Consider the following 26,979-nt stretch of genomic DNA (forward strand, 5'->3'; position numbering starts at 1 on the left):
ATCTGAATATATAAGCAGCTGGCAGAGGTTGATTGATTGGACATCCCACTCTGGTCCCCGAAGTTGCTGTTAGGCTGCATGTAGTGGGATTTCTGCGCAGGCATCATGCTGGAGCATTGTAACCCCCCCCCCCAATAAGACCTTCCGAGACGCTTCAAAGGACACAATTATGCGGCCCGGCGCCCGGGAGATTGCCCGCAGACATGTGGAGAATTGTCTTCGGTAATGGCGTAACCGATTGTGAAAAAGTTTATTTTCTGTAACGGCAACAACGCAGGTAAAAAATGTACAGCAAAATGTACAGAGTCAAATGTACATGACATGCACTGAAAGTTGATGTTTTGGTTCATTCCGATTCCGATAATAACAATGTAAAAGGTTAGAATTTGATGTTAAGACATCGGGAAGTATTTAGTCCCCTTAAGAAGTCGTTGATGACCAAACCCAGACATTTTTCAAAACAGAATAGGCCTGAATTTGTCAAATAACAAGCACAGTCTGAGAGAGACTGAGACTGAGACTGACCGTCAATGACTGACACTGCAGAGTGATTCAATGAATCTCATCTCATTCATGTCGACTCTCTCAATGTCTCTGTCTCACTGTCTCAGACAGGTTGGGTTCTGTATCCATTGTCATCATGTCTGGTGTGACTGACTGTTCTGTTTTTTTCTAATGATGCCCACTATTGAGCCCTGGGCCTTTGAGGGGAGGTCTATCGCAAGCTGTTCTTCTTGTGCTTGCCCAGCACAGCCTTGCATAGCCTAGTCCCTTACACACCAGTTGGAAGAAGTCACTGCCAGCCCAAACAAACATAGGCAAAACAAACAAACGAACATGTTGTATGGGACCACGAAGTATTTTGTTTGCTGCTTGTTTGTTGTGGCCAGCAGTGGCTTCCTCCGGCTCCGCCTGATATATGATGATGATTACAAGGAATCTCTGTTTTATGCCTAGTTCAAATCGAAAGACTGTGAAGATTCAGATTGTCTAGTGGAGGGCCTCGTAGACCCTCCTTCGTTTCAAAGATAGCACTTTTGTTGCTCTCTCTTTCTGAACACACCAGGGGTCTTTGAGTTGAGTAGTTGACTGTGCTAAGCAATCACTGGTATATATGACACTTTTAGTTCACCTGAAGATGAGCCATTTTGTAAACGAATATGACCTAGGCTTGTATGGATGCTTTCGACAAAGACAAACCAGAACCAAACAAAATGTCCAAAGGCTGAAGCTAACGTAGATTTACTTCGGACAATGCCTTTACTTTAGGAAATTAGCATGATACTATAGGTAAGCTACTGTGACTGGTTGTTATCAAAATGGTCCACTTTTGTAAACATTTCAGGTGCAAAGTTCATCCTAGATCTTCAGTGAGACTGAAACTTGTACCAAAATGAGCCAGCCACCATTGAACCAGCTACGGCCACAAGTCAGACTGGACACCAAGTGGTTAAAGGCAGACTTGCAGGTAAAACACTGAGTCACTTGCAGCTCTTCACAGATCTGTTGTCAGTTGACAAACCAAGTTTACAATCTTTGTTGGGTCCTGAGCTGAATGTGACAAGCTGTGGTAGACACAACTTTGCGTCAGTTTTTTAAAAAAGCCTACGTCTTTCTTCCACAGAAGGAGGCAGATTTGGCTGAATAAGTGTATAGGTGCCAAATAATGGCTGAAAAGACCAACAGCAAGCTGAAATCGATCATTGAAACCCATAAAAATGCAAAAACAGTATATGTATAAAGGAGAAGCTGTGTCTAGCCAAAACCCAAGTCGGCAATCATGATGAATTCTGATGGAATTTTAAGAGGAAAAACACTTGTAACTGACTGAATGTTTTGCTGATATAAGTTTCAATTTCGTTTCAGTCTATCTTCTCACGAGAAGGCCTCAGTCACCTCTGGAATGAACTGGTCAAAGATGGTGAGATCTCAGCAAATGTAAATGATGGCATAATTAATGCTGCTGGAGTCTTGGCCAAGAAAGGTTTGTAAAAATATCCTTGTGTTTGACAACCAGTCAAGAGACAAGGAAAAAGTATTTCATATTTACAGTAGAACCTCTCTATTAAGCTAATGAGGGCCTAGCTCAGGCACCCTCAGGACTGGATAATAATGTCCTTAATAGGGAGGTGTCCTGATTGTTGGATTGGAGAAAAAGTAACTAATTTTACTAATGGTCATGGTTTAGATTACATCTTTTGTATTTGACTGGCAAAAAAGTCTGTTTGCATGACCATTATGGTTCTTCTTGAGTCCCCAGTTTCATCCACCATCACTGACTGTGATTGCCAATTCATTTCAGGTGAAACAGGGAAGTACTACTGTGCCATGAGAGTGATCAACTGCGCCTGCTGCAACGGCGTCTGTGGACCCAATAACGGATGTAACTGCAACCATTGTCAGAGGCTGGACAGGGAAGCGCAGGAGCAGCAGAGAAGCGAAGATAATATGCCCTTGTCGAGCAGCAAACTGATGGAGTCTTGGACGTGGGGACAGCAGCCTTGTAAGTTATCAGTGTGATGTAGCAAAGATTTCAAACATTCTAATATGTGACCCGCTCTACCAAAACTAGGCGCTTGTCGCATCTGAACTCGACAGGTTGATACGGACTTGTTGTTCATTTCCATATTGTAGACCTTTTGTGAAATCTATTACAAACTGATTTGGTCACATTTCACAAAAGGTCTACAATAGGGAAATGAACAACAAGTCCGTATCAACCTGTCAAGTTCAGATGCGACAAGCGCCTAGTTTTGGTAGAGCGGGTCACATATTAGAGGGGCTACTTGGGACGAGCTTTGAGGTAGACATAGTCTCTCTGATACCACACCATTTTGACATCGACATTTACGATCTGTCTCCAGTGGTTGCCTGGAACCCTAGCTCACCACTCTCGTCACCTTATGTGAAGTTTATATCAACTTATTTCTCCTGATTCTTCAGCGATGAGTAAATTGAAAGAGTGTCTGCATTCCCTGATCCACGAACAGCAACAGCTGTCATCCGATGCCGCCACGACCACGCTATCTAACGTGCGATTAGAACAACGACTGATTGTGCTGGAGAGGTACTTCAGTGCGTTGGCCAACCATGACCCCATGGAGAAGAGGTCACCGACAAGGAAGAAGCAGGCCCATAACAACAGCAATAGTAAACAAAAAAGGTATGTGGAGGTGCAGTACCGGTACATGTTAATTCTTACTCGTAAACAATAACTTTTTACAAAACGCACAAAATGGGTGAGAAAGGAGAAAAATTACAGTAGAACTTCTCTAATGTTGACACCCTCGGGATTGACAAGTGCTGTCCTTAATAGAGAAGTGTCCTGATAAGAAAGGTTGAATTGAATGGATAAAACCACTTTGGGAGCAAAACTAGTGTCCTTAATAGAGTGGTTGTCTGTGATAGAGAGGTATCCGCTATGGGAGGTTCCACTGTAGTTGATGCTTTTTGCTATTTCGAAAGATATCACTTTGTACAATTGATCATGAAGAATGGGGCCCCATTCATAGATCATATTGACTCACTCTCTTTGTAGACAGTTGGAAAAACTTTTATGAAACTCTCCTTTCCTTGCAGCTCTATCAAACCAGCTGAGAAAGCTACAACAGGTTTGGCACGCGTCGGGTCACGTGCTGCGCTGAGTTTTGCCTTTGCCTTCCTGCGGCGGGCGTGGCGCTCAGGAGAAGACGCAGATCTGTGCAGTGAGCTGTTGCAGGAATCTCTGGAGGCGTTGCGATCATTACCCGAGGCTACGTTATTTGATGAATCGTCTGTTTCCTCTGTCTGGCTCGAGGTTGTTGAGAGAGCTACGAAATTCTTAAGGTATGTCCCTCAAGCATTGAAGTTGGAAAACCTTTATTGGCTTTTTTTAGAAATTGTCTGTGTTGGGGTACTTAACCCAAGTTGTATTTGGAGAAAATTTGTTTTAAAAATGTCCAGATTTTCCACAAAAGAGATTGGATCAAGGTAGCTCGGAAGGTACCTGAAGATGACCAATTTGACCCTGAGGTCCTGCCTGAAGTCCCCCTTTAAGGACCTAATACTGTTCTACTACCTTTCAGGGATTTAAATGGTGGCGCCAGCTCCAAGAGCAGCCGAGTCCCAATCCAGGATCAGCAGACGGCACTGTGTCTTCTGCTTGAACTGGCAATACAGCGCGGTTCTCTGACCCATGTGCTCAACGCCGTCTTACTCTTGTTGAATCTCTGGAACAACAGTCGAGACCAGTCGGACAACCGGGTCAGCAACAGCCTGAACTGTGCCCCGCTTGTCCCTTTGTTGCGGAGGTTTCAGGAAATCAAAGGATCAAAGTCGAATAGGTTCGAGTCTGGCAAATCTGATGAGGTAAGTATACTGCTTATTCCCAATTCAGTTGCCGAGGCCAAGTGTTCTGCCAAAGCTGACTTCGGGTTTGGATCCTATTCAGAAAATTTATGCTGGATATGAAAACTTACATCTTACTATTTACATGGTTTCCATTGATTGAAACCATTGGCTTATGTCATTGCTACTTTAGCTAATTATTGATAAAGTATTCTCATTGTTGCTTCAGCTAAATATTGATAAAGTATCAATTTGTATTGCAACAGATCATCGGTGGTATAAGCCCAACAGAGTGTTTCCTTCGCTACCTGTTCTTGCCCGATGATGAAGAGATGCACGTTGATCTTCGCCAGTGTGCCGTCGTCATCATGTCACAACTCGATCGCCTTGCTCTGCCATACAGTCCACCCACAGGATCACAGAAGGTAGGTAGAGATGTCGCTCAATCACCCCAGATACCCACTGTCTAATTCTTTCCCTACCGCAGGGTGTTTGAAGTACCCCTGGCCCACACTCGGTATACACTTGGCAGCCTGGATCCCAACTTGGCATGGGAAAAGTTTCATTGTAAAATAGCGACTTTGTATTACCATTATGTGCATTTTATTTCCAGGTCCAGGGTTCGACCTTATGTCAAGAGGTCCTTGGCTGGGGTTGGCTGATGTGGTCAGGTGGCAGCGTGAACAGTGGCCCCAACCTCATCGAGGTGTTGAGTGAGCTTGGCAGTATCCAACAGATCGCGTGCGCAGAGCAGTGTTTGCTCCTCCTGGCCAAGACGGGCAAACTGTATACTATGTACTATAGCTCAGAGGCCCAAGTAAGTGACCTGTGAACAAGGGATCAGCCTGGTCAGTGCTGTGTTATTTCCTTTAAAGGAAGTCTAGGCTGGGTCAAGTTAGCTCAGAAGTTACATGAAGTTATCAATAGGGGGCTCTTCCATCTGACTGTACACTGGAACTATGCGCTCTTGTACGAGGAATAACTTAACTGCTGAATCAAACACGACCCGGTCCCCTAACGATACATATTACCGGCAGTCACCGGAAGATGATCAATATGGCCCTTAACTCCTGCCTATTGCCCCCCTTTAAACGATGCAATAAATCTCCATTGCAGACTCCCCAGGTTGTTGAAGGATTCGGTGACAAGGAAGTCGTGAAGGTAGCAGCCCATCCCGATGGCAAGCACTACCTGGCACTGACCAGTGACGGTGATGTCTACTCCTGGGGCAGTGGAGTGGGGGGACGGCTCGGCCACGGTGACAGCTGGTAGGTTGACCCTTGTACTGGGGCTATTCTGACCAAAGTTTAAAAAACTTAAAGTTTACTTCAAAATACAGTAGAATCTCCCTTGGGGGACACAACTCCTAACAAGACAGCCTCTCTAGTAAGGATAGTGATTTAGGTTCCAAACTGGACCTTTCTAATCAATTTTGCCTGTTATCCAGACTCTTCTCTATCAGTCAAATCACATTTCATTTTATAGTTTGAAGTTTTTTCAAGTAGAATTTGGTACCTCACTGTCGGTATTGGTTGTTTCATCAAACACTTCTCTGTTGGAGCTGTCGTTTTGTCTACACTTTAGCCTCACCCTCATGACATTTTATGCAACAACCAGTACCTCCAATTCAGTATCAATTCCTCAAGTAGCACAGATGTTTTAAATATCTTGTCTTTGTTGCTTTCCAGCTTCAAGGAGATACCTACCCTCATAAACACCCTCTCAAACAAACAAGTCGTACACATTGCTTGTGGGAGCATGTATAGCGCCGCCTTGACATCATCGGGAGACCTCTACACTTGGGGACGCGGTAACTTTGGAAAGTTAGGACACGGAAACAGTGAGGATCAGACCGTCCCAACGCTCGTTGCAGCGCTTCAAGGTCACAGGGTCGTGGATGTGGCGTGTGGGAGTGGTGATGCACAGACTCTGGCAGTGACTGAAACAGGTTTGTGAATAGACGTGGGCAGTCGATTGCAAGGAGACAACATCGTTTCTCAGATTTTACAATGCATCCTAGTTTCAATGGACCAGCGCTCATTGGAGCATGTTCTGGGCCATTCCTAAACCTCTCTGTGTCCCTGTGAAGGTCTGCTCATGCTGGAATGGCATAGAGGAAAGCTCTATGTTGATAAATGCTCCAATTGCCCACGATTATACAGCCTCCACCCTCCCTTCTTGTGGTGGGGATGTTAGTAATAATTCTGATGCGAAAGGGGAGACACTTGCGCCTCAAAACCTGAAAACTATATTTTTTTCAAAAAATTATAAAAATCTTGATGACTGTATTTCAGGCGCTGTTTATTCTTGGGGAGATGGCGATTATGGTAAACTGGGCCGAGGTGGGTCGGATGGATCCAAGTCACCGAAGATCGTTGATAAGCTCCAAGGTCAGGTTGCGACCCGTGTTTACTGCGGAGCTCAAATAAGCGTTGTGTTGATGAAGTCTGGGGCTGTGTACACATGGTAGGTTCGAGATTTGTGTTGGCCGATATGGTGCAGTGCAAGAAACTTGAAGGCATTCGTTAAGAGGCCAGTTGAGCTTAAAGGCACCTTTTTAGGCTAGTTGAACTTGAAAGTCAACCGTTTTGAGGCCAGTTGAACTTGAAGGTCAACCATTTTGAGGCCAGTTGAACTTGAAGGTCAACCATGCTGAGGCCAGTTGAACTTGAAGGTCAACCATGCTGAGGCCAGTTGAGCCTGAAGGTCAGCCATTCTGAGGCCAGTTGAGCTTGATGGGCACACGCCTTTAGGCCAGTTGATGTTTCAGATGAATTATAACATTTTCTTAATTGCTCCTTTTCCTGTCTGAAATCACCAAATCTGTGAGTACATGTACCATCTTATACTTCAATCCAGGGGTAAAGGAGAAAACCATCGTCTTGGACATGGCGGTGAAGAACATTTGCGTTATCCAAAACAGCTGGAGACCCTCGCAAGCAAGAAAATCATTGATGTAGCGATAGGCGCCATGCATTGTGTGGCTGTGGCCGAGGACGGAGAGGTCTACAGCTGGGGTAGTAATGATCAGGGCCAGCAGGGGGACCCGTCGATAAGCTTCCGAGCGGAGCCGGCACTGCTGACGTCACTGGAGGGGAAGAATATCATTGGGATTGCTTGTGGACCGGGACAGGTAAACCACTTTTCAAATTTTCAATTTCCACTCTTCAAATGGACCCTCTGGTGCTGGTCCAGTTGTGACAGTCTCAATGACACAACTCCTGCCAGAAGTGCATTCCAGTCGTTTATTGCCGATTTATTTTCAAACTTTCCAGAGTTTTGTCTGGTCGGCCAGTGGCCAATGGACTGTTGGATCCCGCATACCATTTGTGGTGGATGTCTGCAAATCAACCTTCGAACAGCTTGATGAGCTTCTGAGTGAGGTCTGCGAAGGGATGGATGGACGGAATGACTGGCCCCCACCACAGGAGAAAGAGTGCATGGCGGTGGCCGCGTTGAATTTACTAAGCCTACAAGTAAGTTTTTGTGACCCGTCATAGCAAAATGAGGCACATGTCAGTAGAACCTCTCTATTAAGGACACCCTCGCGACTGACAAATGCTGTCCTTAATAGAGAGGTGTCCTGATTAGAGAGGTCAAATTGAATCTAAACAACCAACTTGGGACCAAAACTAGTGTCCTTGATAGAGAGGTTGTTCTTAATAGAGAGGTGTCTGCTATGGGAGGTTCCACTACACTGAAGTTAACATTTGCTTATTCACGTTACAGTTATTTGCTGCCATCTCCCAAGGTGAGGACCCCGTGAACCTCGGCCTCGCCCCTGGTAGCCAACTGATCTGCAGCCTGAAGCAGCGCGTGGTGGCCCTCGCCAGCAACAGCGGTGTGATCTCCACGGTCCAGTCGGCTGCTCAAGCTGCCCTACAGAACGGCTGGTCACTGCTGCTGCCAACAGCTGAGGAGAGAGCAAGGGCTTTGTCAACACTATTACCTACTGGAGGTATGTGTCATTTTCCACAGATCTATACACTTGATTGAATTCACAAAGATATTGCAGTTGCAGTGTATTGACAGAACAACTGTCAACAGTGCATTTGGTTTGTTACTGCATGCAGATTGATAGAAAATGAAAAACATGTTTTGAAACTTTTGGGGAATTTGTCCACCCTGGCCCTTTGGCTAATTCTGGCCCTGATATTATCATAGGTTTGTTGTCATTTTCAGGTCCACGAGACATGAGCGTATTGAGTCCAGGTCAGCGTTTCATGACCGACCTCCTGGTCAGCAGTCTTATGGCTGACGGAGGACTAGAGTCCGCATTGGACAACGCTATCAAGAAAGAGACACAGAAGATTGAAGATATGAGTGTAAGTTTAAGCCCTTAGGCAAGCGCTTTACTTTATTTCAGTATTTAAGGTCAAATTTAGGCATCGGTTGTGACAAAGTCTAAGTTATCGACTCCTCCTTCTAATTCCAGGAAAAAGAAACAATCGATGAATCAAACGAGAGCGAGAAAGCCAGCAAGGCAACCAATGCCGTGAAGTGTGAGCTGAGCGTCCTAGAGGAGACTTCGTCCAAGGAAGACTCTGAAAGTAGCGGCATATCTCTCCTCCAGCTAATACAGCAGCTACTAAGGTACGTTGGGGGATTTGTTCATGATCTCGGATAGCTTGGCTGTACAACACCATAGCCAGGAATGTGACCAAGTTATACAGTTACAATGGTTTTTGGATAAAAATAGGAGGGGATCAGATTGTGTACTCTGACCCGTCCGGGTCAGCTGTCATGTTGCTGAAAAACTTCATCAAAAGTGTCTGAAAATACGTTTCATTCTGATTACTCTTGGTGCTATTTCCAGAAATGCCTCAACTCAGACGCAGATGAAACTGAATGAGCTATCGTCTGACACACCGACCAAGACCGAGGATATCGAGAGAACAGAAGTGTCGGCATCACTCGATCTTTTGCTGAGGTTTCAGCGCCTCCTTGTTGCCAAGTTGTTTCCTAGTCAAGATGTAAAGGAGGTTGCCATGACTACTGAACCAGGTAAGAACGAAAAAATCCATTGGCGTGTTCGTGCTTAAAGGCATACGCTGTTTATTAAAAAATTTTAATTTGTAATTGAATCTGAAAATTTCCAATTGCTTGGATACATACTAAATTCATTTATTTACTTCAGATCCTGAGTTGTTGGGAGCTGGTTCCGAAAATTTCCAATTGCTTGGATACATACTAAATACATTTATTTTACTTCAGATCCTGAGTTGTTGGGAGCTGGTTCCGTCCTAAGGAAATACATCCAACTTGTGTGCAACTATGTCAACGACTTGCTTCCCATGGCTGCTAGTTTGGCAGGATTTGGCTCAAAGAACTTTGCGTCTGTCGCCAGGATTATAGAGGGCGACGTATCGGGTAGGAATCACTTTAATACCTCGCAGACAAAAAGAGTTCAACCCTTGAGCGCAAATTATACATCAGAAATTATCTCAAAGCGCTCAGAATTGTCACCACTATTGAGGAATCTCATAGCCTGCTGGTTAACACTGCTGGCTACCATCGCAGTAGGGCCCAGGTTTGATTCCGGGAGAACCCAAATCTTATTTCTAGATGAGCTGGTGTGGCTACTGGCTCTTCACAGTCCTTTGACTGAGACGTCAAAACTTAAGTTTCTTGTTCCTAGGGTTAACTCGTTTCCCTTCCTGACTGTTCTTCGTTAAGCCTTAGTCTGCAGAATTTCCTCTTCAATATCATATAGGTGTCCTACTGCCTGAACTCGTGACATGCCTCGTGCTGCTCCAGATTCACACCCCAATGGTCCTTGATGCGACGGGTGACATCATGATCTTGGAGGGGTTACTCGATATTCTGGATAAATTCAACAAACTTGCGCCAGGGTTACAGAAGGAAGACCAAGAGGATTTGGCCTGGCCTGGAATATGGGGTAAGTCGGAGCAGCAGATGATAAGAATTTCCCTTATTTTCTCGAGCACCTAATTTGTGGGTGAGAAAAAGTTTGAACGATGTTGTTTCAAATAGCTCTGAAATGGTCTGTCACTCTTAAATTGGCTTCTTTCCTTGAAAAGCTCATATTTCTATTTTGTTTATCGTCCTTATCTATCCAGGTAACCCAATAGAGAAATACACGCAAAAAGTCAACGAAGATGTCCAAATGATTCGCAAAGCGGACCTCGAGAACCACAACAAAGATGGCGGCCTCTGGATCGTCGTTCACGGCAAGGTGTATGACGTGCAAGACTTCAAGTGCCAGGCGCCGTGTGGAAGTGAGCGGCTTATCAAGTACGCCGCCCAGGATGCGACGGAGGCATTCGACATGGCGTACCACTCGGAAGAGGCGATAGAAATGATGCAGGCTTTCTTTGTGGGGCAGTTTGTTGATGTAAGTTCTATTTTAGTCTGCCCATTGAAAATGTTTGTTGGCTGTAACCCGACCTACCTACAAATAGAAAACACCACCTACTCGAAAGTTTCGAGTCGAGTCTGATTCTGCTGTTTCTCTGTTCCAGCCTGATCATGATACAGTCCAAATGGTGGACACCAGTACTGTCTCCTCCCCGCTGATTGACACTGAGCGTACCCTGGCCTTGCTGCTAGGCCTCCACGCCTACAGCCAGGCAAGGAGCACACCACTCTCTCTAGAGGAAGAAGAGTATAAACATTGGCTTGACGCGCCGTTTTCACGTGGAGGGCTGCAGGTCCTGCAGCCACAGAACCCCTTCGAGGAGGAGAAGGGAGAAAGCAGGACACCAAGCTCTTGCACAACCACTCCAGGTCAGTAAATTTTCAGCGGGTGCTTCAAAAAAATAGACTAATCTGATCAAACATCTACCTGGCAACCTGTTGAAGAAACTAATCTTTCACCTCGGGGCATCCTAGGCCCCACTGCCCCACGGTTTTGATAACTCACTGGTCCTTCATCCACAGGTGCGACCCCTACCACTGAATCCAAAGCGCCCCCTCAACGTCTCGACAAGGAGACCTTCTTTGAGCGAGAGCAGGCACAGTTTGATATCGCCCGGCCATTCCTGGTGGCGCTGTCGGAGAGTCGAGTCCAGGATGATCACGTCAAGATGTTTCTGTCGTTTGTCGATCGTTATAACAAGGCGCACCACCTTGTAACTCCGATTAGCTTCCCACCAGACCACCCTGTAGAAGAAGTAGGGCGGTAAGTAAATTTATGATTTATTGGTAGTTGAAGCCAGGATTTCTAGGTGAGGTTGTTTTGCCAGAAAATAGGTTTTCAAAAAATTAGGGGGTTCTTTCTGGTTCTAAAACAAGCCGTATGGATGATTAAGATTGTATGCTACTACTCCTAAGGCGATTTAGCATGATACACTCTGACCCTTCCAGGCTCCTGATGGCTGTCCTTCTCAAACACAACGACCTTGGCCACGTGGCCTTTAGTATTGTAGAACATGGGATGGAGGAACCTCACCAGATGTCAGGACTTCCACGCGCCATCGCTGAAGTCTGCAGGATCGTATGCCAAGTCAAGAGAAGCCTCATCAAGGTAGGGGAAAATCAAATTTTCTAATAAGCAAGCCGCAGGGCTGCGTACTCTTATCCATTGGTGGTAAATCTTACACATTGTTGGGCCTGTTTTCTGTTTTGAATCCTAGTTACTGAATAATAACTCTTGTCTTTGTACTTCAGGTTCACCAAGACTTGAGCCGGTCCTACAAGGAGGTCTGTGCCCCTGTGATCGAACGCTGCCATTTCCTTTTCAACGAGTTGCGCCCATCAACGGGAAGCGAGGTTCAGGCGATGTCCTATTCGAAACTTCTCAAAAGCTCTCCGCGATGGAAGGCTGTGGTCAGGAAAGTTATGGCAGACAAACAGAAATCGAAGCGTGAGTTATTTTTCAATTCTGCGGACTCACATTCACACCTTAGGTAGCTGGCATTGAGGAATTGGAGCCCCCAGTTTGCTCTGTGCTCGCAGGTCCTCAGGAGCTGGTCTGCACTCGATTTGAACAGTGGGCTGCCCTGAATGATGTTATGATAGGTATGCACCCAGGTGGCTGTTTGCTCTTGGGGGCAAGTGTGGCCACATGGGCATTCTCTATATTCTTGTGCGTTCTTAACCTGAACTCTACCTACTTCATGTTTCCACCAGGTCCCCCTAGCATCCTGATCGAGGATATCAAGGTTGCTGATGGTGCAATAGGGGGCGCTGACACAGACGAAGAAGCCAAACTCGAGGAGATCATGTTGGAGTTAGACCAGGAGCAGACGGTCGCAAAGAAGGAGCAAGACTTGCAGAAACCTGTGGTGAAGAAATCTGGTGTAAGTATCTTGTCTCCAGTCCTGAACACTAAAGTTTATTACCTGGGAGTTGATGAACACCTTGACTTTTTTTTAGTCTTCTTTCAGGCCGTTCACCGCATGGAAACACTGATATCATTGTTGTAGCGGGGAATTCCTGGCGTCATGGTTTCTGACGTGTGCTTGGATAGAGTAGAGTGTCATGTCTGACCGCCTTTGTGGAGCATTTGCCACCATCGACTTCCAGGGAATAGACTTTTTAGCTGCAAGTGAACCAAATCTGGTTAGAAATGACGACTATGATGACGTCAAAGAAGACAATAGACAGAAAACAATAACAAGTTTCATTTCTTTTTCAGGATTCGTGGGATCCCATCGTCAGCACGGTGCTGAGTCGGAAGAAGTTCTCGTGGCTTAAACAGCGTCTGACAGGAGCATCATGGGATGTGACCTTGACCAATAAGATCGTTGACTTCGTACTTTATGAACACCCGGTCGACATCGAGAAACTTCGGAAATCTCTGCATCATCAGGTTGGAACCATTTTCTTACCCCTTTCAAAAAATGAAAATTAATCTTGAAATTGCTACTGTAAACCGGGTAAAGATGATGACTTTTTCATTTTCGAAATTTCAGCTCTGATGTTAAATTGAGTTTGACTTCCCTTACAGGTTGGTCGAGCAGAGCTGCGACTTCGAGGCATTCAGAACATTCTGACACTCCTCCACAAGAACCACCTGATACCATCTGTGCGTTACGCTCTCCTCTGTGGGTGGCAGAACTTGCTCCGAGTCGGAAAACACGCCAGGTTAGTCCCCAATATTTCGGCAATAGCTAGAGTCGCTAGAAATGGCAGTGATACGCATTACTGTTGATGAAGAATCGGAAATAATCATCAGTGAAAAAGTTAAAGGGTAACTCGTGTCAAATTTCACCGTATAATGTTTTAGCTGTTTTTGACAAATGACTACGTCACTTTCTCATGAATCGGTCAGGTTTTCGAATCGAAATGCACATTTTCTAGAAATTGATGGTTTAATCCCGCCCGGACGGCTCGCTTCGATGCCGTTTTCGTTGATGACGTCACAACATGAACATTTTCGCGGTCGCGGTGGTTTACATTCAGCGATTTTATAATAAATCTAATCAAAAATGGAAAATTTGAGCTTTACATTTGTGATCAACAATTAAAAAGTTGTAAATCACATCATGGTATCACTTTAAGATAAAATGTTTTCTATCATAACTCTATGCCAAGTAGTTGGTGTTCAACAGTATTGCGATATCAGACTTGATTTTTTCCTTCAGGGAGCCTCTGCCTCATTGCCTCTCCAACGTCAACCTGATTCCTCCTTGTGACCGCGTCCTCCTTGAAATGACCTTCTCCGAGTTGATACGCTGGGCAGTGATGACCTTACGGAAAGGTGTCGTCGAGGCCGATATGTTCTTCCGTACGCGTGGAATCCACCCGAACAATCCGAATGATAACAACAATAAGGTAAAAGTATGTTATCTTTTCCAAACATATCTTGACTGTTGTTAATTGTGTCTCATCGGAGGGCTAAGTTTGGCAGAATCACCCCAGTTTCGTTAACTTTTCCTACTATCACAATTGTTGACTTGGGCCTTGGCTAGAAAGGAATAGGACGCAGCTTCCTAATCATATTTGCTTGCATATGATTCTCTTCTTAGCCTTTTGATGTTCTTCTTTAGCTATATTAGAGAACCAGGCCTATGTCTCTAATAAACCTGTCATCTCTTGTTCCTCCCCTGATCCCCAGAGCTTTGTCTCCATTGATGCACCGTGTGGCCATGTGGCCAGTCTCTCAGTGTCCCAGAGTGGGCAGTTCTGGAGCATCGCAAGAGGATCGCACTGTAAGAACCAGGCCCATGTCTCTAATAAACCTGTCATCTCTTGTTCCTCCCTTGATCCCCAGAGCTTTGTCTCCACTGATGCACTGTATGGCCATGTGGCCAGTCTCTCAGTGTCCCAGAGTGGGCAGTTCTGGAGCATCGCAAGAGGATCGCACTGTAAGAACCAGGCCTATGTCTCTAATAAACCTGTCATCTCTTGTTCCTCCCTTGATCACCAGAGCTTTGACTCCATTGATGCACCGTATGGACATGTCACCAGTCTTTCAGTGTCCCAGAGTGGGGAGTTCTAGAGCACTTGCTCTGGTGTCTGATCAGATGTGTCACACTGGCTCCTTCCGGACGCGGCCATGTTCATCCTATTGAGGTGGGCTCTTAGATATGACAGTTCATTTGCTGTCTGGTTAATGTAGTCATTCGAGTCATAACTTTTCTTGAAATATCTTTCAGGAGGGCATCAGCATCGGTCTGTTACCGTCTGCTCGTTTCCTGCTCTCGGCGATCGGAATCCTGACCAATGAGCACCAATCAAATGGAGTCGGCCTCCTTCTGAACTCGTGCATTCTGGCGCTGACGCAAACCATCCTCCGATTGACGGGGTCCGACCCCGACAGCGTCCATCAGGATATCAGTACGGAGATGTCGGCCATTTTGGAAGAACCGCGGCCAAAGAAACAGCCACAGGCTGCACCGGTGACTGGAGCCGAACTTGCTGCGCTGATGAAAATTGGAACCAGGGTGGTACGTGGTGTGGACTGGAAGTGGGCTGACCAGGTATGTAAAGTCATGATAACGTCGACATCTTTTCCTATCATCCATGATAATATTGATTTCTTACATATCCCTTTTCCATGTTTCCCTGTTCAAAGCGCTTTCGGGATATCATATTATTACCCCGGTCTCCACAGAAATCAATCAGGGGTTTCAAGGAGCAACCAGAAGACGCTCACTTGAACTCGACCTGTAGGGGAACCAAGCAGTGACTTGGCCGTGAGTCGAACCCATTGTTCTTCTATTGAAAGCTTGCAGTCCCCGAGGCAGTCTGCCTGAATAAAAATCGATACAAAATGTTTATAGAAATTTTCGCAAAATTAGTTGGCATGAAAAATTAGCTGTTTACAGTATAAGAATCAGGTGAGACAAGGAACTGATATTCATGATATGATAATTTTTCTTTTTTTTTCTTCAGGATGGGCCGCCCCCCAGCATGGGAACTGTGATTGGTGAACTTGGTGAGGATGGTTGGATACGTGTCCAGTGGGATACTGGCAGTACCAACTCGTACCGGATGGGCAAGGAGGGAAAATACGACCTGAAGTTGGCCGAGCCGCCGGTGATGCCAGACAATGAGGATGAGGAGGAGGATGACTTCGAGACAACAAGTAAGTAAAGACTTTGATGACTTTTGAAGGGACCGTCTCTCTCTCTTGTCAAACATCTTCCAATGTTATAGTTTGCCACGGAGGCACTCTGGGCAGTCTAACCTCAGAGGATCTATTGGCCTGGGGTTAGCTAGCAGGGAGGCAGTTTGGGTAAATTCCCCCCCAGAAGTCGCCAAAAATGTGTTTCTGCCTATGATTTTGTCCGAAATATATCAAAAGGTGTCATTTTGCTCCTTCCCCAAGAGAGCCTTTCCTCAGCCCAAGACCATAAAGTTAGCTATGCCCCTGGCTAGGGGTGAGATTAGGGGACGGAGTATCTCTAACGTCTTTGTCGTTACGGTGTTGAAAAATCAGTCACGTCGCCACCCCATGAGAACTAGGCTAACTGATCTTAACATATCCTTGTTTTTCAGTGACAGAAACCTATAAGACAGAGAGCCGCCACCCGACGCCCTTAGTGCGCAGATCCACGCTACAGTTCCTGCGCCTCATCGCCATAAGTACGAGCATCCACTCGGAAGATATCCAGAGAGAGGCTGTGGGCACGATGTGCGGCCAGCTGCGCAATATTGTCGAATGTGGCTGCATGGACAACACAGGTAAACACTCGATACTACTGACTGTCATGGTTGTGGAAAGATTTCCAATCAAGATAAATATCAGATAGATGTCGATTTCCTTCTTAGCACTAATTGATTCCCTACTGGTATCTGATAAGAAGTGAATTCAGTTCAAGACTCTGGTTCATGTTTTCATATTGATAAATTTCAGATAAAGAGTCATTCTCGAACATGATAGCCCGAGAGCAGCATTATACTTGGGCTAATCTTGGCTTCATCCAGAGCCTCGCATCGAATAAACGATTCAGCCAGGGCCTGAGTACAGACAAATGGGTGGAACTCTTACTGAAGATTGTCGGCGACTGCAAGGACTCCTCGGCACTGGTTCTGTCCAGACAGGTGCGTGTTATGTGTCTCGGTCAGAACAGTAGAAGAAAAACTTCCACCACAGAGCCCCCGAGCTTTGTGGTCAGTATTGTGTCATTTGGCCAGTATTCCTCTCCATTCTTTATAAGGGAGCTGTGATAATTTCAAAAGCCTTGAAAATTGAAAAACTTGCTTGGAGATCTTTGAGCCAAAAACGCTCTTGACAATGAAAAATATGCTGAGGAAAGTTGAATCTTGCTTTCTCTTTCAGATTCTTGCGTTGCGTCTGCTTCGCACGGTGCTGCCCTCTTGGGAGTATAAGACAGACAAAACACACATGAAACGCTTCGTTCAGAAGTTGGCGAGTCACCTGGGTCATATCTTCATGTCGTGCAGTTCGGACCCAACTCTGTTAGGACTGGGTAAGTCACCATTTGTAAAATTTCTCTGGAAAAACGACTTGGTGCAGAAAAACTTACAATTGGCATTCCAATAGGAAATTGATTTGGCATCTACCCCAAGTTGGGGGACCAAGGTTTCACATTTACCGCTCAATGAGAGCTCTAAGTCAGCATTAATAACCTAACTTTACCATGTGTGATCTTCTTCTTCTTCAGATGTGTACAGAATGAGCCACCGACGACGTGCCCCTGTCTCCCTAACTGCCACATACTCCAGCACTCTGGCCGAAGAGCTAGTCGCCTGTGCAAGGAAGCTGCACTCATTGGACGGCTGGAATTGCATCATCAATGAATTCATCAACACCAAGCTGGGGACTGTGTCCGATCTTGTTGTTGAGAAACCAAGGTTATTGCAGGTAACTTGCTTAATCTCTTGAGTTAGTCGCTTTACCAGTACTTCTTGACTTTGCATCATCAATGCTAAGCTTGGGACTGTGTTTGACCTCGTCTTTGACAAACCTAGGTTGTTGTAGGTTGGGTTTTTTCTCGAGTTAGTTAACTTTACTAGTTTAATCATTTGCAATAGCTTTCTTTCTGCAGAAACAAGGATTATGTTATCATTCACGGACTCGAGGTAACAAAAGTAAATTGAAATTTCAGGCGTAGGACTTGTTTGTTATACTTTCTGCAACATTGGGTCACATTGTCCCTGTATTTGTTATGATTTGTGTATTCATTATTTACTTCAGATTGGCGGCCATAGCACTGAGTCCCGAGAACAAGTCATGGCCGCCCTGGCGATAATAGGCGGTGTCGACACACGGCCACGTCTTGGCGGTCTGGTGACCCATGAGGATTATGGTGTGGGGACCGTCTCGAAGATTATGCAGAGCGGCAAGATAACCGTTCAGTTCTTTGACTTGAATGAGATGAGGGTCTGTAGGCTGTCAGAGCTAGTGGCAGTAAGTACATTTCTAACTTCAGATGACATATTATTGCCAAGTCGTTAAAATGTTGTATGTGATATTGGAATTAGCATCAGGATGTGGTGGTGTTACTCTCAATGTGGCATGGTTCTATACAGAAGAGTTTAGAACATGGTGAAGTTTTATGGAGGAGACGAATCTGGCCCAACTACTAACATACAGAGGGTGATGGTGATGTGGAGAAGCTTTGGACTTGTGATTGGAAGGTCGTGGGTCTGGGTATGGTCAGTCCCAGTCTGAATACCCTCAGTTGGCCGGAAACGATCAAGTTTAGTCTTGCTTCCACAGAAAGGTTTCTCGAGAAGGCTGAGGAATGAAAGCACTTCGTAAATGTTATACATTAAAAAGTATCATATAAGAACTCGCATTTATTTTGATTAATATTCATCTGTATGTTTAGAGTTGCATTTCTTTCATTCTGTACTCCTTTTACAGTTGCCCGTGACCAGTTTCTGTGTGGAGAAGATGCCACTGTCGGAGAATGTACTGGCCACCTGGTCCACACTGGTCACCCTGGCTGGAGCCGGGTTCAGGTCCGATGGCACCCAGGGGAGGAGGGGTTCGGTTGTGCTGGGCCCTGAGGCCATGCCAGCAGGTAAGACAGCTTTGTTTGAGACCGTCTGCCCTTGTATGCTCCTGAGTGGGGTGAGGCATAGATAATGGGGCAGTGTTAAATTGGCCTCACGATCAAGAGGTCGTGGGTTTCACTCCTGGCCGAGTCACTGTTTGGTTCCCCTACTGGTTGCCTTCAAGTGAGCGCCTTCTGGTTGCTCCTTGAAACCCCAGATTCATTTCTGTGCATGCCCCCTCTTTCCTGCTCCCGGAACGACCCTGATTTTCATTTGGTCTTTTGATTTTGCAGATCAAATCAACCTCTCTTACCTGCACAAACAACAGATGAGAATCAGCCTCCTGAAAGCTGCCAGAGTGTTATTCAGTCGCCAAGACAACCTACGCCAGATCCTGACACAGGTGGCGTTCTACGGGCTGGAGCCAATGCCCACATCGACCGAGCTGTTGACGGGCAGTCTGACCGAGGAGGAAGCGGTGCCCGAACCGCCCGTGCCCACGCTGCTCATGCAGCAACTCATGCAGGCGGCAACGCAACCGTCGCCGGTCAAGGCCATATTTTCTCGGGAAGAGTTGGAGGTAAGGATCGGTCATACTTTGATAGTAATTTTGTTTTGAAAGAACGGTTGTACGTGAGAAATCCTTAAATTTTCATCCTGCATTTGATCTGCGAATCTTAAATCCTTGATTTGAGACATTTCAGCAATGCTGTGATTCTGGACATTTTCACCAGCTGGTTAACTTTGCTGATTTTGCTGTTAAACTCTGTCAGTGAACTATCAAAGGCTTACTAGTCATAACTGCCCCTGATCATACATAATGGCTGGATACGAAGTAAAAAGTGCTTAAATACATGCAAGTGTTGTAATCAAAGTCATTGAAGGATGGTTTTAAATCTTATTTTCCAGGCTGCCGCGTTGGCCGTCTGTCAGTATCTGACAGCAGAAGCTGGAAGACCAAGTGAAACGGTGGATGAAGACATGTACCAGGCCGAGTCTGGTCCCGTTCTGGAACCACTGCCTCCGACATCTAACCAGCGCAACATGTCAAACAGACCCCCCAAACCCAAGAAGGTGAAACCCGTGCTGCCTCCACCTCACCCGACAGTGACCCAGCTCATTGAGATGGGGTTCCCTAGAAAGAGGGTCGATGTTGCTGTGAAGGAGATTGGTGAGTTTGCCGAAAACTGTGCAAAATGAAGTGTCTGGATAAGAAAGATTGGTGCTTGATTAGACAATGGCGCTTAAAATGTAACCTGCAGAAGAAAAAGATGACTAGGAAGTCTGGTGGAAGTCTAGTGTTAGTGTGCTGTCTTCTTCTTTGGTTAATCCTTTGGGTGCCGGTGTCGGGCATAGCACCTCATGGACATGGCCCATGATATTCATATTTCCAATATCTTCTCAGGTGGAACTACCCCAGGTACCGACATGCCCAGTGCGGAGGCCCTGGTCGGTTGGCTGCTCGAGCACCCTGATTACGAAAGCGCCGACACGACGACCGATTCTGACGACACTTCGTTTGCAGATTCGATGTCTGAAACAGACTCGATGTCAAGCGACTTTGAAGATTTAGAAGGGGCTTTCCAAGAGGTAAGAAGTGTTTCAAAAAAGTGTTTTTATGTCCACAGGTCATATTGTGGGGTGTATACTTGAGTTTTCTCAAGTCAGGATGGGAGGTAATTCTCAGCTATTTTCAGTTAGAGTGGGGCAATTCCTGGTAGTTTGGTAAGAGCGTCCGGCTTATAACCAGGAAATCATAGGTTCGACACTCGGACGGATCAGGTCTGTTTCATCATTGTGTCCTTCAGCAAGGCACTTACTCTTAAATTACTCAATCTTGGTATTCATAGTATTGTATATCCGTCTAAACAACTGCATTGTTAAAAGTTTGAGTACCGGTAAATATTTTTGCCTCTCATCAGATGCACAACCAGTGGGGATCTTTCATGAAAACATTTGAGGCAAGTGTTTTGCGGTTCTACCAATCCTCGGTATTTGCTCACGCATAACTGAATGATGCTTTTGCTATCGCCGACCACTTTCCAAAAAAAGGGTTAAGAATTTTGCATGACTTTTTATCGGGCAAAGTTTGTATATGAATGTACTTGTCAAGGAAATTCTGGATAGATTCTGTGTATAGACTTTGTATGGATTCTATATAGAATTTGTGTCTAGTAAATTCTATATAGGATGACATCATGAAGCTATCAACATTATCCTTCTGCAAGTTTTAAAACTAACAAAATGTTAATTTGCCTCATTCCTGCCAGCCTGAAGCTTCATAACCTAGATAACCGGACCTAATGAGTCCCCCCCCCTCCCACCAGCATTGTGTGCATTAAGGGGCAGGACATAGCGCCCAGGTTCTAGGGGTTCAAATTAGTAATCTTGGAGTGACTAGGTTCAGTTTGGGGGGACTTGGTCCTGTCTGATTCAAAAATATGTATCTCTTGTCCAAGCACGAATAGTTTTGATGTACTGTGACCTACTTTCTGGCTGATGTCGTCTGCTCAAAATTGATCATATTTTCTTCCGCTTTAGCAGGTGATGAGCCAAGAGATCGAACCGAACTATAAACGGCGCGGAGACTTCGTCAGCAACGATGATTATGCGATGTATATCCGCGATAATATCCAGGTGGCGATGATGGTCAGATGTTGCCGCACGTACGAGGAGGTCCATGAAGGTGACGTGGGGAGGGTCACCAAGGTAAACTTTGAGAGAATTTTTTTTTTGGAACTTTTTATCTCTAAAATTATCAGCATCCACAATAATGTATGATATTTCGAAAGAGTCATATTTTCATATTTTCACAATTTTATAGATTTTAAATACATTCTAGAATATTTTTAATGCATTTCACGGCACTGTGTGATTGTTAAATTGGCCCAGGGAGGTCATGATACTGATTTCTGAGAAAAATTTTTTGTCTGTGTTGGCCACGTTCCCTGGTTAGCCATTTTAAACGAGTCAGAGATAAGCCCAAATGATTCCAAAAGGTGATTTTTGGAGGAATAATTTTGTTTGTTTGTTTATCTACAGCTTGACCGAGATGGCTTGCATGACCTCAACATCCAGGCTGAGTGGAGTCGTAAGGGCGGCACCTACTGGGTCAGATACGTCCATGTGGAACTGCTCGGGTTCTCATCACCGCAGGGTAAGCCAAACGAACTAAATTAACCCTTTTTGATTGAAGATATTCAATGACACAAAAGGTAGTGTCAGAAAGTGCTCATTGGGAGCTTTCCAATGAATGGTCAAGTCAATAGGTTTACTAATGGTACCATCAGAAGGTGCTCATTGGGAGCTTTCCAATGAATGGTCAGGTCAATAGGTTTACACATGGTACTTCAGAAAGTGCTCATTGGGAGCTTTCCAATGAATGGTCAAGTCAATAGGTTTACTAATGGTACCATCAGAAAGTGTTCATTGGGAGCTTTCCAATGAATGGTCAAGTCAATAGGTTAACAAATGGTACCATCAGAAAGTGCTCATTGAGAGCTTTCAAATGAATGGTCATGGTAGTATGTTTTGATAATTCTAATCTTCTGGGTTTGCACAAATTCTTCTGTTGGAGTTTACTTGCAGCATGTTCGGTCAGGCGAGATATCCTGTGCTTTAATACCCAGGCACGGCGTCAATAATGGAATAAGCTGCTCGACTGTTTTTCTCAGTCAAGTCTGTAGTGTGTGCTCACTCCCCTGCTTCCTAGCCTAACACTCTAACCTATGTTTATTTCAGAGCCGATAAGTCACGGCCCACCTATCAAAATCGGCGATAAAGTGCGGGTGAAACCGTCGGTGTCAACGCCTAAGTATAAATGGGGATCTGTTACTCACAGGAGTGTCGGGACTGTGACAGGTAAATTTATTTTGGGCATGTAAGATTCCTCTTGACTTAATCAATAACAAAATAACCTTACTTCTGTGCATATCTTTTCACCATTTTTGAAGCATGTGCACATTTCCTCTGTACATTTTCTCCTTGAAGCAGGCCTATCTCAAAGCACTTGGCTCTCACTGTCCTCAATAGGCCTCTAAAGAGACTAATGGGGACATTGTACTTTTCATGTGATGCTGAACTTGAAGAGTCTTTCCTTCTTGAACGTTCTAATCCTGACCATTGGTTTCAAGCAACTATCAATCGAACCCATGTCATACTCTTGGGATGGGGGTACAAGCTACAAATTGATGCTTGCTTTAGAGTCAGACATTTCCTGTTTGTTTACTTCCAGCTTTCTCAGCAGACGGACGTGACATCATCGTGGACTTCCCGCAGCAGGCGCACTGGACTGGCGTCATGTCTGAGGTGGAGCAGGTGCCAAGCACGCACCCTGGAGTAACGTAAGTGTGATATATATGATAAACTGTGTGCTGCAGCTACGGTAGTCAAATGACATCCCACAGCCACAATCAATCCTTTGTGTTTGTCATCGGCCACTTGACCTTAAAAAGGCGTGTTGATGCAGGCAATGGAGTTGTTCCTCAGTATGATGAGGGCCGAGTTCAGCCTGTTTTTCCAGGTAAACTGGCCTGTGATGTGACCTTAGCCAGTGAGTCCACTTTTGCGTGCAACGAAGTTGACTACAAAATAATGTGTGATTTTCACCTTCAGATGTAATGGTTGTGACACTTTCCCTGTCATCGGAGCTCGCTACAGGTGCAAGACGTGTCCCGTTTTCAACTACTGCGAGAATTGCTTCCAGACGAAACGGACGCACAGGCACCCCTTCAAGAAGATCGTTGATCCAGGTTTGTAGTTTGATTATGCCGTGTGACGTGATGTCATCGGCAGTGTTGTGTTTTCTGTATGGAAGAAAGAGAAAAAGATAATGGCTGACACTTGTGTGAAAAGTTTGGATCATTGTTAAAAGGCCACTTCAGCAGGATAGAAAGAGTTAGAAAGTGTGCTCATCAAACTTTACCGGCTTAGAGGTTCCTTAGGGGTGCGATCTGAATCTGGTGTTATATTTATTACAGGAGGTAACCCGGTGTCTGTCGGTAAACCAGGCAAACAGAAGCACAAGCAGACGCCAGTCTCCAACGGCTCATTGATTGAGGACTGGCACCGCTGCATTAAACAAATGACCGTATCGTCGCGTGAGAACCAGGCCCATCGCTTGATCGATGGCAGTGGTGGGTACTGGCAGAGCTCCGGGTCGCAAGGCAAGGTAAGTAATATCTCGGCACTCGATCCAGGAGTCATTATTTTAAGTCCCAAGGACGTGAAAGAGCTTGGGGTATTACTAATGATGTTGTCCATTCAGAGAAACAAGCCTTGGTATTGGTATGTCCCCTGGTTCAAACCTTGGCCAAAAGTCTTGAGTGCATTTTCTGGTGGAGTAGACTACAGGCCACATTGCATGGTAGATTGGCTGTTTTGCCCTGGGGACTCTGATTGCTATCACGAGGTCCCTGTTTTGATCCCCGTAGTTATCATCAGACTGCAGGCAGGTCCCTTTGCCTCACATGCCTTACCCACCCAGGTGTATGCGACTGGTCAGAAATGCTCAGGCTGTACCACTGATTGAGCAGTCCATCAGGGCTCTATTAAATGATTTCAGGATAGCCTGGGGAATAAATGTGAAGCATGAGGATGTTGCCAATCTCTATTTTGAGGCATGATAGTCCCAGTTGATATCATTTTTGTTCTTGTATACTTTCAGCACTGGATCAGATTGGAAGTCCAAACAGATATCCTGTTGAACCGCCTCTTCATGCGAGTGGAGCCATCCGACTCAAGCTACATGCCGTCACTGGTCGTTGTCAGCGGTGGCGACACCTTGGCAACTGTGAAGGAACTAAAAACTATCAACATCGCCATGACTGACAACATGGTGGTGTTACTTCAGGATATAAATGAGGTATGGTAAATTTACCGTAAGAAATTTGGCAATTTGGAGAAAATTTCAAAAAAATTTCATTGTAATCCATGATGACAGGAAATAGAATACCAATATCAATACCATGTAAGTCAGTTGATGGTTGGTTGGGGTTTCGCTTGCCCTTCCATCAGGTAAAAGGAGCCTTGGTTTCACGTCTCATTTGAAGGATGAAGCCATTTAGGATCGAGTATCTTGCTCAAGAATACAAAGACAAAATGGTGAGGTTCCTTCCAAGAGTTGAACCAATCACCTCCTGATTATGACAATATGAGTCTGGCACTCTGATATCTTTATCAGTCCTCACCTTCCCTTAAGAAATTGCATTTCATTTTCAGTATTACCGCTTCATCGAGATTTCAATCCGCCAATGCAAGAGTAGTGGAATCGACTGCAAAATCCATGGACTTTCAATCCAAGGTCGTCTCCGCTCAGACGAGGACGATATGGCGGCAAATTTCATCTTCTTGGCGTCGGACAATGAGGAGGAAGAGCGGACCCAGACGTTCAGGAAGAAGTCAAAGCCGGCCGGAACGAAGGAGATACAGACCCATGTGTTTGTGTGGGGGCTGAATGATAAGGACCAGCTGGGAGGCCCCAAGGGCTCAAAGGTAGGTCTGCCTACCTTTTTGAGAGATCAAGCAGGGCTCTGGCCGCCCCTCACAAAATTGGCTTTTCAAGATTCGTTCATTATTTTGGAGAGTCCTTTACTATAGTTTTAAAAGCGAGTGCTAATTACTAGGTTCCTTTCTCTATTTTGAAGCATAAAAACAATAAAGTTTGTCATGAAGGGCAAAATTATTCAAGACGATTTGACTTTGATTTTCAGATCAAGATTCCTGGCCTAAACGATACGCTGTCGTCCCTCAAATGTGTCCAGATTGCTGGTGGCTCAAAGAGCCTATTCTGTGGTGAGTTATTTCTTTCCTCTCACAGTGGTGTGGAGTATATATTACTGAAAATCTTTTCAGATCTCCATCTTTCCCCAATTTGGTATACTCTGAGTCCAAGTTTCTGTGACTTTGTATAGTAACTACACTATGGTAATGTTCATTTCTGTCTACCTCAGCTGCAAGCAGAAAGAAGTAAGAAGTATACAATGCACATGTACGGCATTGGACTTTTACCTTCTTCTTCTTCTTCAGTGTTCGCTCTGCACTTGGAGGGGTCATTCTCCTAGGAGTAATCCTCCTCCAAGGCGGGATGAGCGTATCCTGCGTGCCACTATGGTTAGGCGCCAATTGGGTTTATTGGCCTAGTGGTCCGACTTTGGCGAGAGAGATAGAGTCCACGCAAGCTACTCATGTTTCTCACTTGGTGGGGTCTTAGCTTGCCCTGGCATAGACACCAGGTACAAGGAACCTCGGTTTTGAGTCTCATTCGAAGGACTGTGAAGAGCCAGGAATTTTAGTTCCTTGAAAGCCACGCCGGTTCATCCAGACATATGATCCTGGGTTTTCCCCGGGATCGAACCCGGGCCCTATTGTGTGGTGGCCAGCAGTGTAAACCACTAGGCCATGAGGCTCCTTGGACTTTTACCGTTTTACAACAATTTTGCGTCCTTCACTTGATAACAGGTGTCCCAATCAGCTAAACCATCCATTTGTCTTTCCAGTGACTCAAGAGGGTAAAGTTTATGCCTGTGGTGAGGCCACCAATGGTCGCCTTGGCCTTGGCATCAGCACTGGCAATGTCTCCGTGCCACGCCAGCTGACGTCTCTCAGCCAATACATCATCAAGAAAGTCGCAGTGCATTCCGGGGGCCGCCATGCGATGGCACTGACGGTGGATGGGAAGGTTTTCTCGTGGGGAGAAGGCGACGATGGGAAACTTGGACACTTTAGTCGAATGTGAGTAGTGAGTTCTGTGGAAATAATTCATATGTTGTCGTTGACAGCCTCCTCAAGTTAGAGTTTACAAATCGACTTATCCCCGAATTGTCTGTTGAAATATCTGATGATAGATTGATAATGAAGATTTTTCTACTGACAGGGCCTCGACCAAGGCACTTGTGTCCTTGAGCGAGGAACTTAACCCCACTTTCTTCTCTCAACCCAGGAGTAAATTGGTGCCTAGCTGGTAGAGATGGTGGTGAAATGGGCCAATCAATTCTCATGATACATGCTTTTATCGACAAATAAAAACGTCTGCATATTCATTTGTAGGAACTGTGATAAGCCGCGGCTGATAGAGGCTCTCAGGGCAAAGCGGGTGAGAGACATTGCGTGCGGTAGCTCTCACAGCGCGGCAATCATATCCAATGGCGACCTCTATACCTGGGGACTGGGCGAATACGGCCGATTAGGGCATGGTGATAATACCACGCAGCTGAGGCCGAAACAGGTTAGTAAGGGTGTTGGTTGTCATTTTCGTTCTGCAATTCATCTGATTTCTGA

The 26,979-nt window shown here is 45.4% G+C and overlaps 1 protein-coding gene across 4 annotated transcripts in view; it reads left to right on the plus strand.

Moving 5' to 3' along the window:
* Positions 1–320: 320 nt before the first annotated feature.
* LOC135493942 (E3 ubiquitin-protein ligase HERC2-like) overlaps positions 321–26,979 on the plus strand; it is a 42,854-nt gene continuing 16,195 nt past the window's right edge. The window contains exons 1-52 of one of the 4 annotated variants that reach the window (XM_064781623.1): positions 321–378; positions 1,346–1,468; positions 1,867–1,984; positions 2,303–2,503; positions 2,944–3,163; positions 3,580–3,825; positions 4,065–4,347; positions 4,593–4,751; positions 4,940–5,143; positions 5,443–5,594; positions 6,015–6,274; positions 6,621–6,792; positions 7,186–7,459; positions 7,602–7,802; positions 8,056–8,284; positions 8,509–8,651; positions 8,762–8,919; positions 9,143–9,330; positions 9,541–9,696; positions 10,040–10,225; positions 10,407–10,681; positions 10,809–11,073; positions 11,227–11,467; positions 11,653–11,812; positions 11,956–12,151; positions 12,418–12,587; positions 12,926–13,099; positions 13,238–13,374; positions 13,875–14,070; positions 14,889–15,212; positions 15,628–15,820; positions 16,234–16,419; positions 16,592–16,779; positions 17,018–17,168; positions 17,364–17,563; positions 17,897–18,109; positions 18,569–18,728; positions 18,996–19,282; positions 19,612–19,873; positions 20,108–20,292; positions 20,625–20,663; positions 21,247–21,411; positions 21,745–21,859; positions 22,444–22,563; positions 22,937–23,045; positions 23,317–23,453; positions 23,682–23,872; positions 24,368–24,565; positions 24,922–25,194; positions 25,413–25,494; positions 26,199–26,433; positions 26,749–26,926. In XM_064781623.1, coding sequence (XP_064637693.1) covers positions 1,394–1,468; positions 1,867–1,984; positions 2,303–2,503; positions 2,944–3,163; positions 3,580–3,825; positions 4,065–4,347; positions 4,593–4,751; positions 4,940–5,143; positions 5,443–5,594; positions 6,015–6,274; positions 6,621–6,792; positions 7,186–7,459; positions 7,602–7,802; positions 8,056–8,284; positions 8,509–8,651; positions 8,762–8,919; positions 9,143–9,330; positions 9,541–9,696; positions 10,040–10,225; positions 10,407–10,681; positions 10,809–11,073; positions 11,227–11,467; positions 11,653–11,812; positions 11,956–12,151; positions 12,418–12,587; positions 12,926–13,099; positions 13,238–13,374; positions 13,875–14,070; positions 14,889–15,212; positions 15,628–15,820; positions 16,234–16,419; positions 16,592–16,779; positions 17,018–17,168; positions 17,364–17,563; positions 17,897–18,109; positions 18,569–18,728; positions 18,996–19,282; positions 19,612–19,873; positions 20,108–20,292; positions 20,625–20,663; positions 21,247–21,411; positions 21,745–21,859; positions 22,444–22,563; positions 22,937–23,045; positions 23,317–23,453; positions 23,682–23,872; positions 24,368–24,565; positions 24,922–25,194; positions 25,413–25,494; positions 26,199–26,433; positions 26,749–26,926 — 9,630 coding nt within the window. In that variant the 5' untranslated portion in view covers positions 321–378; positions 1,346–1,393. Of the gene's footprint in view, positions 379–1,345; positions 1,469–1,866; positions 1,985–2,302; positions 2,504–2,943; positions 3,164–3,579; positions 3,826–4,064; positions 4,348–4,592; positions 4,752–4,939; positions 5,144–5,442; positions 5,595–6,014; positions 6,275–6,620; positions 6,793–7,185; positions 7,460–7,601; positions 7,803–8,055; positions 8,285–8,508; positions 8,652–8,761; positions 8,920–9,142; positions 9,331–9,540; positions 9,697–10,039; positions 10,226–10,406; positions 10,682–10,808; positions 11,074–11,226; positions 11,468–11,652; positions 11,813–11,955; positions 12,152–12,417; positions 12,588–12,925; positions 13,100–13,237; positions 13,375–13,874; positions 14,071–14,888; positions 15,213–15,627; positions 15,821–16,233; positions 16,420–16,591; positions 16,780–17,017; positions 17,169–17,363; positions 17,564–17,896; positions 18,110–18,568; positions 18,729–18,995; positions 19,283–19,611; positions 19,874–20,107; positions 20,293–20,624; positions 20,664–21,243; positions 21,412–21,744; positions 21,860–22,443; positions 22,564–22,936; positions 23,046–23,316; positions 23,454–23,681; positions 23,873–24,367; positions 24,566–24,921; positions 25,195–25,412; positions 25,495–26,198; positions 26,434–26,748; positions 26,927–26,979 lie in introns of all 4 variants that reach the window. The other 3 variants (XM_064781624.1, XM_064781626.1, XM_064781625.1) reach the window with 3 other exon arrangements.

This window comes from Lineus longissimus, chromosome 9 (genome assembly GCF_910592395.1).
Source record: "Lineus longissimus chromosome 9, tnLinLong1.2, whole genome shotgun sequence".
Taxonomy (NCBI): domain Eukaryota; kingdom Metazoa; phylum Nemertea; class Pilidiophora; order Heteronemertea; family Lineidae; genus Lineus; species Lineus longissimus.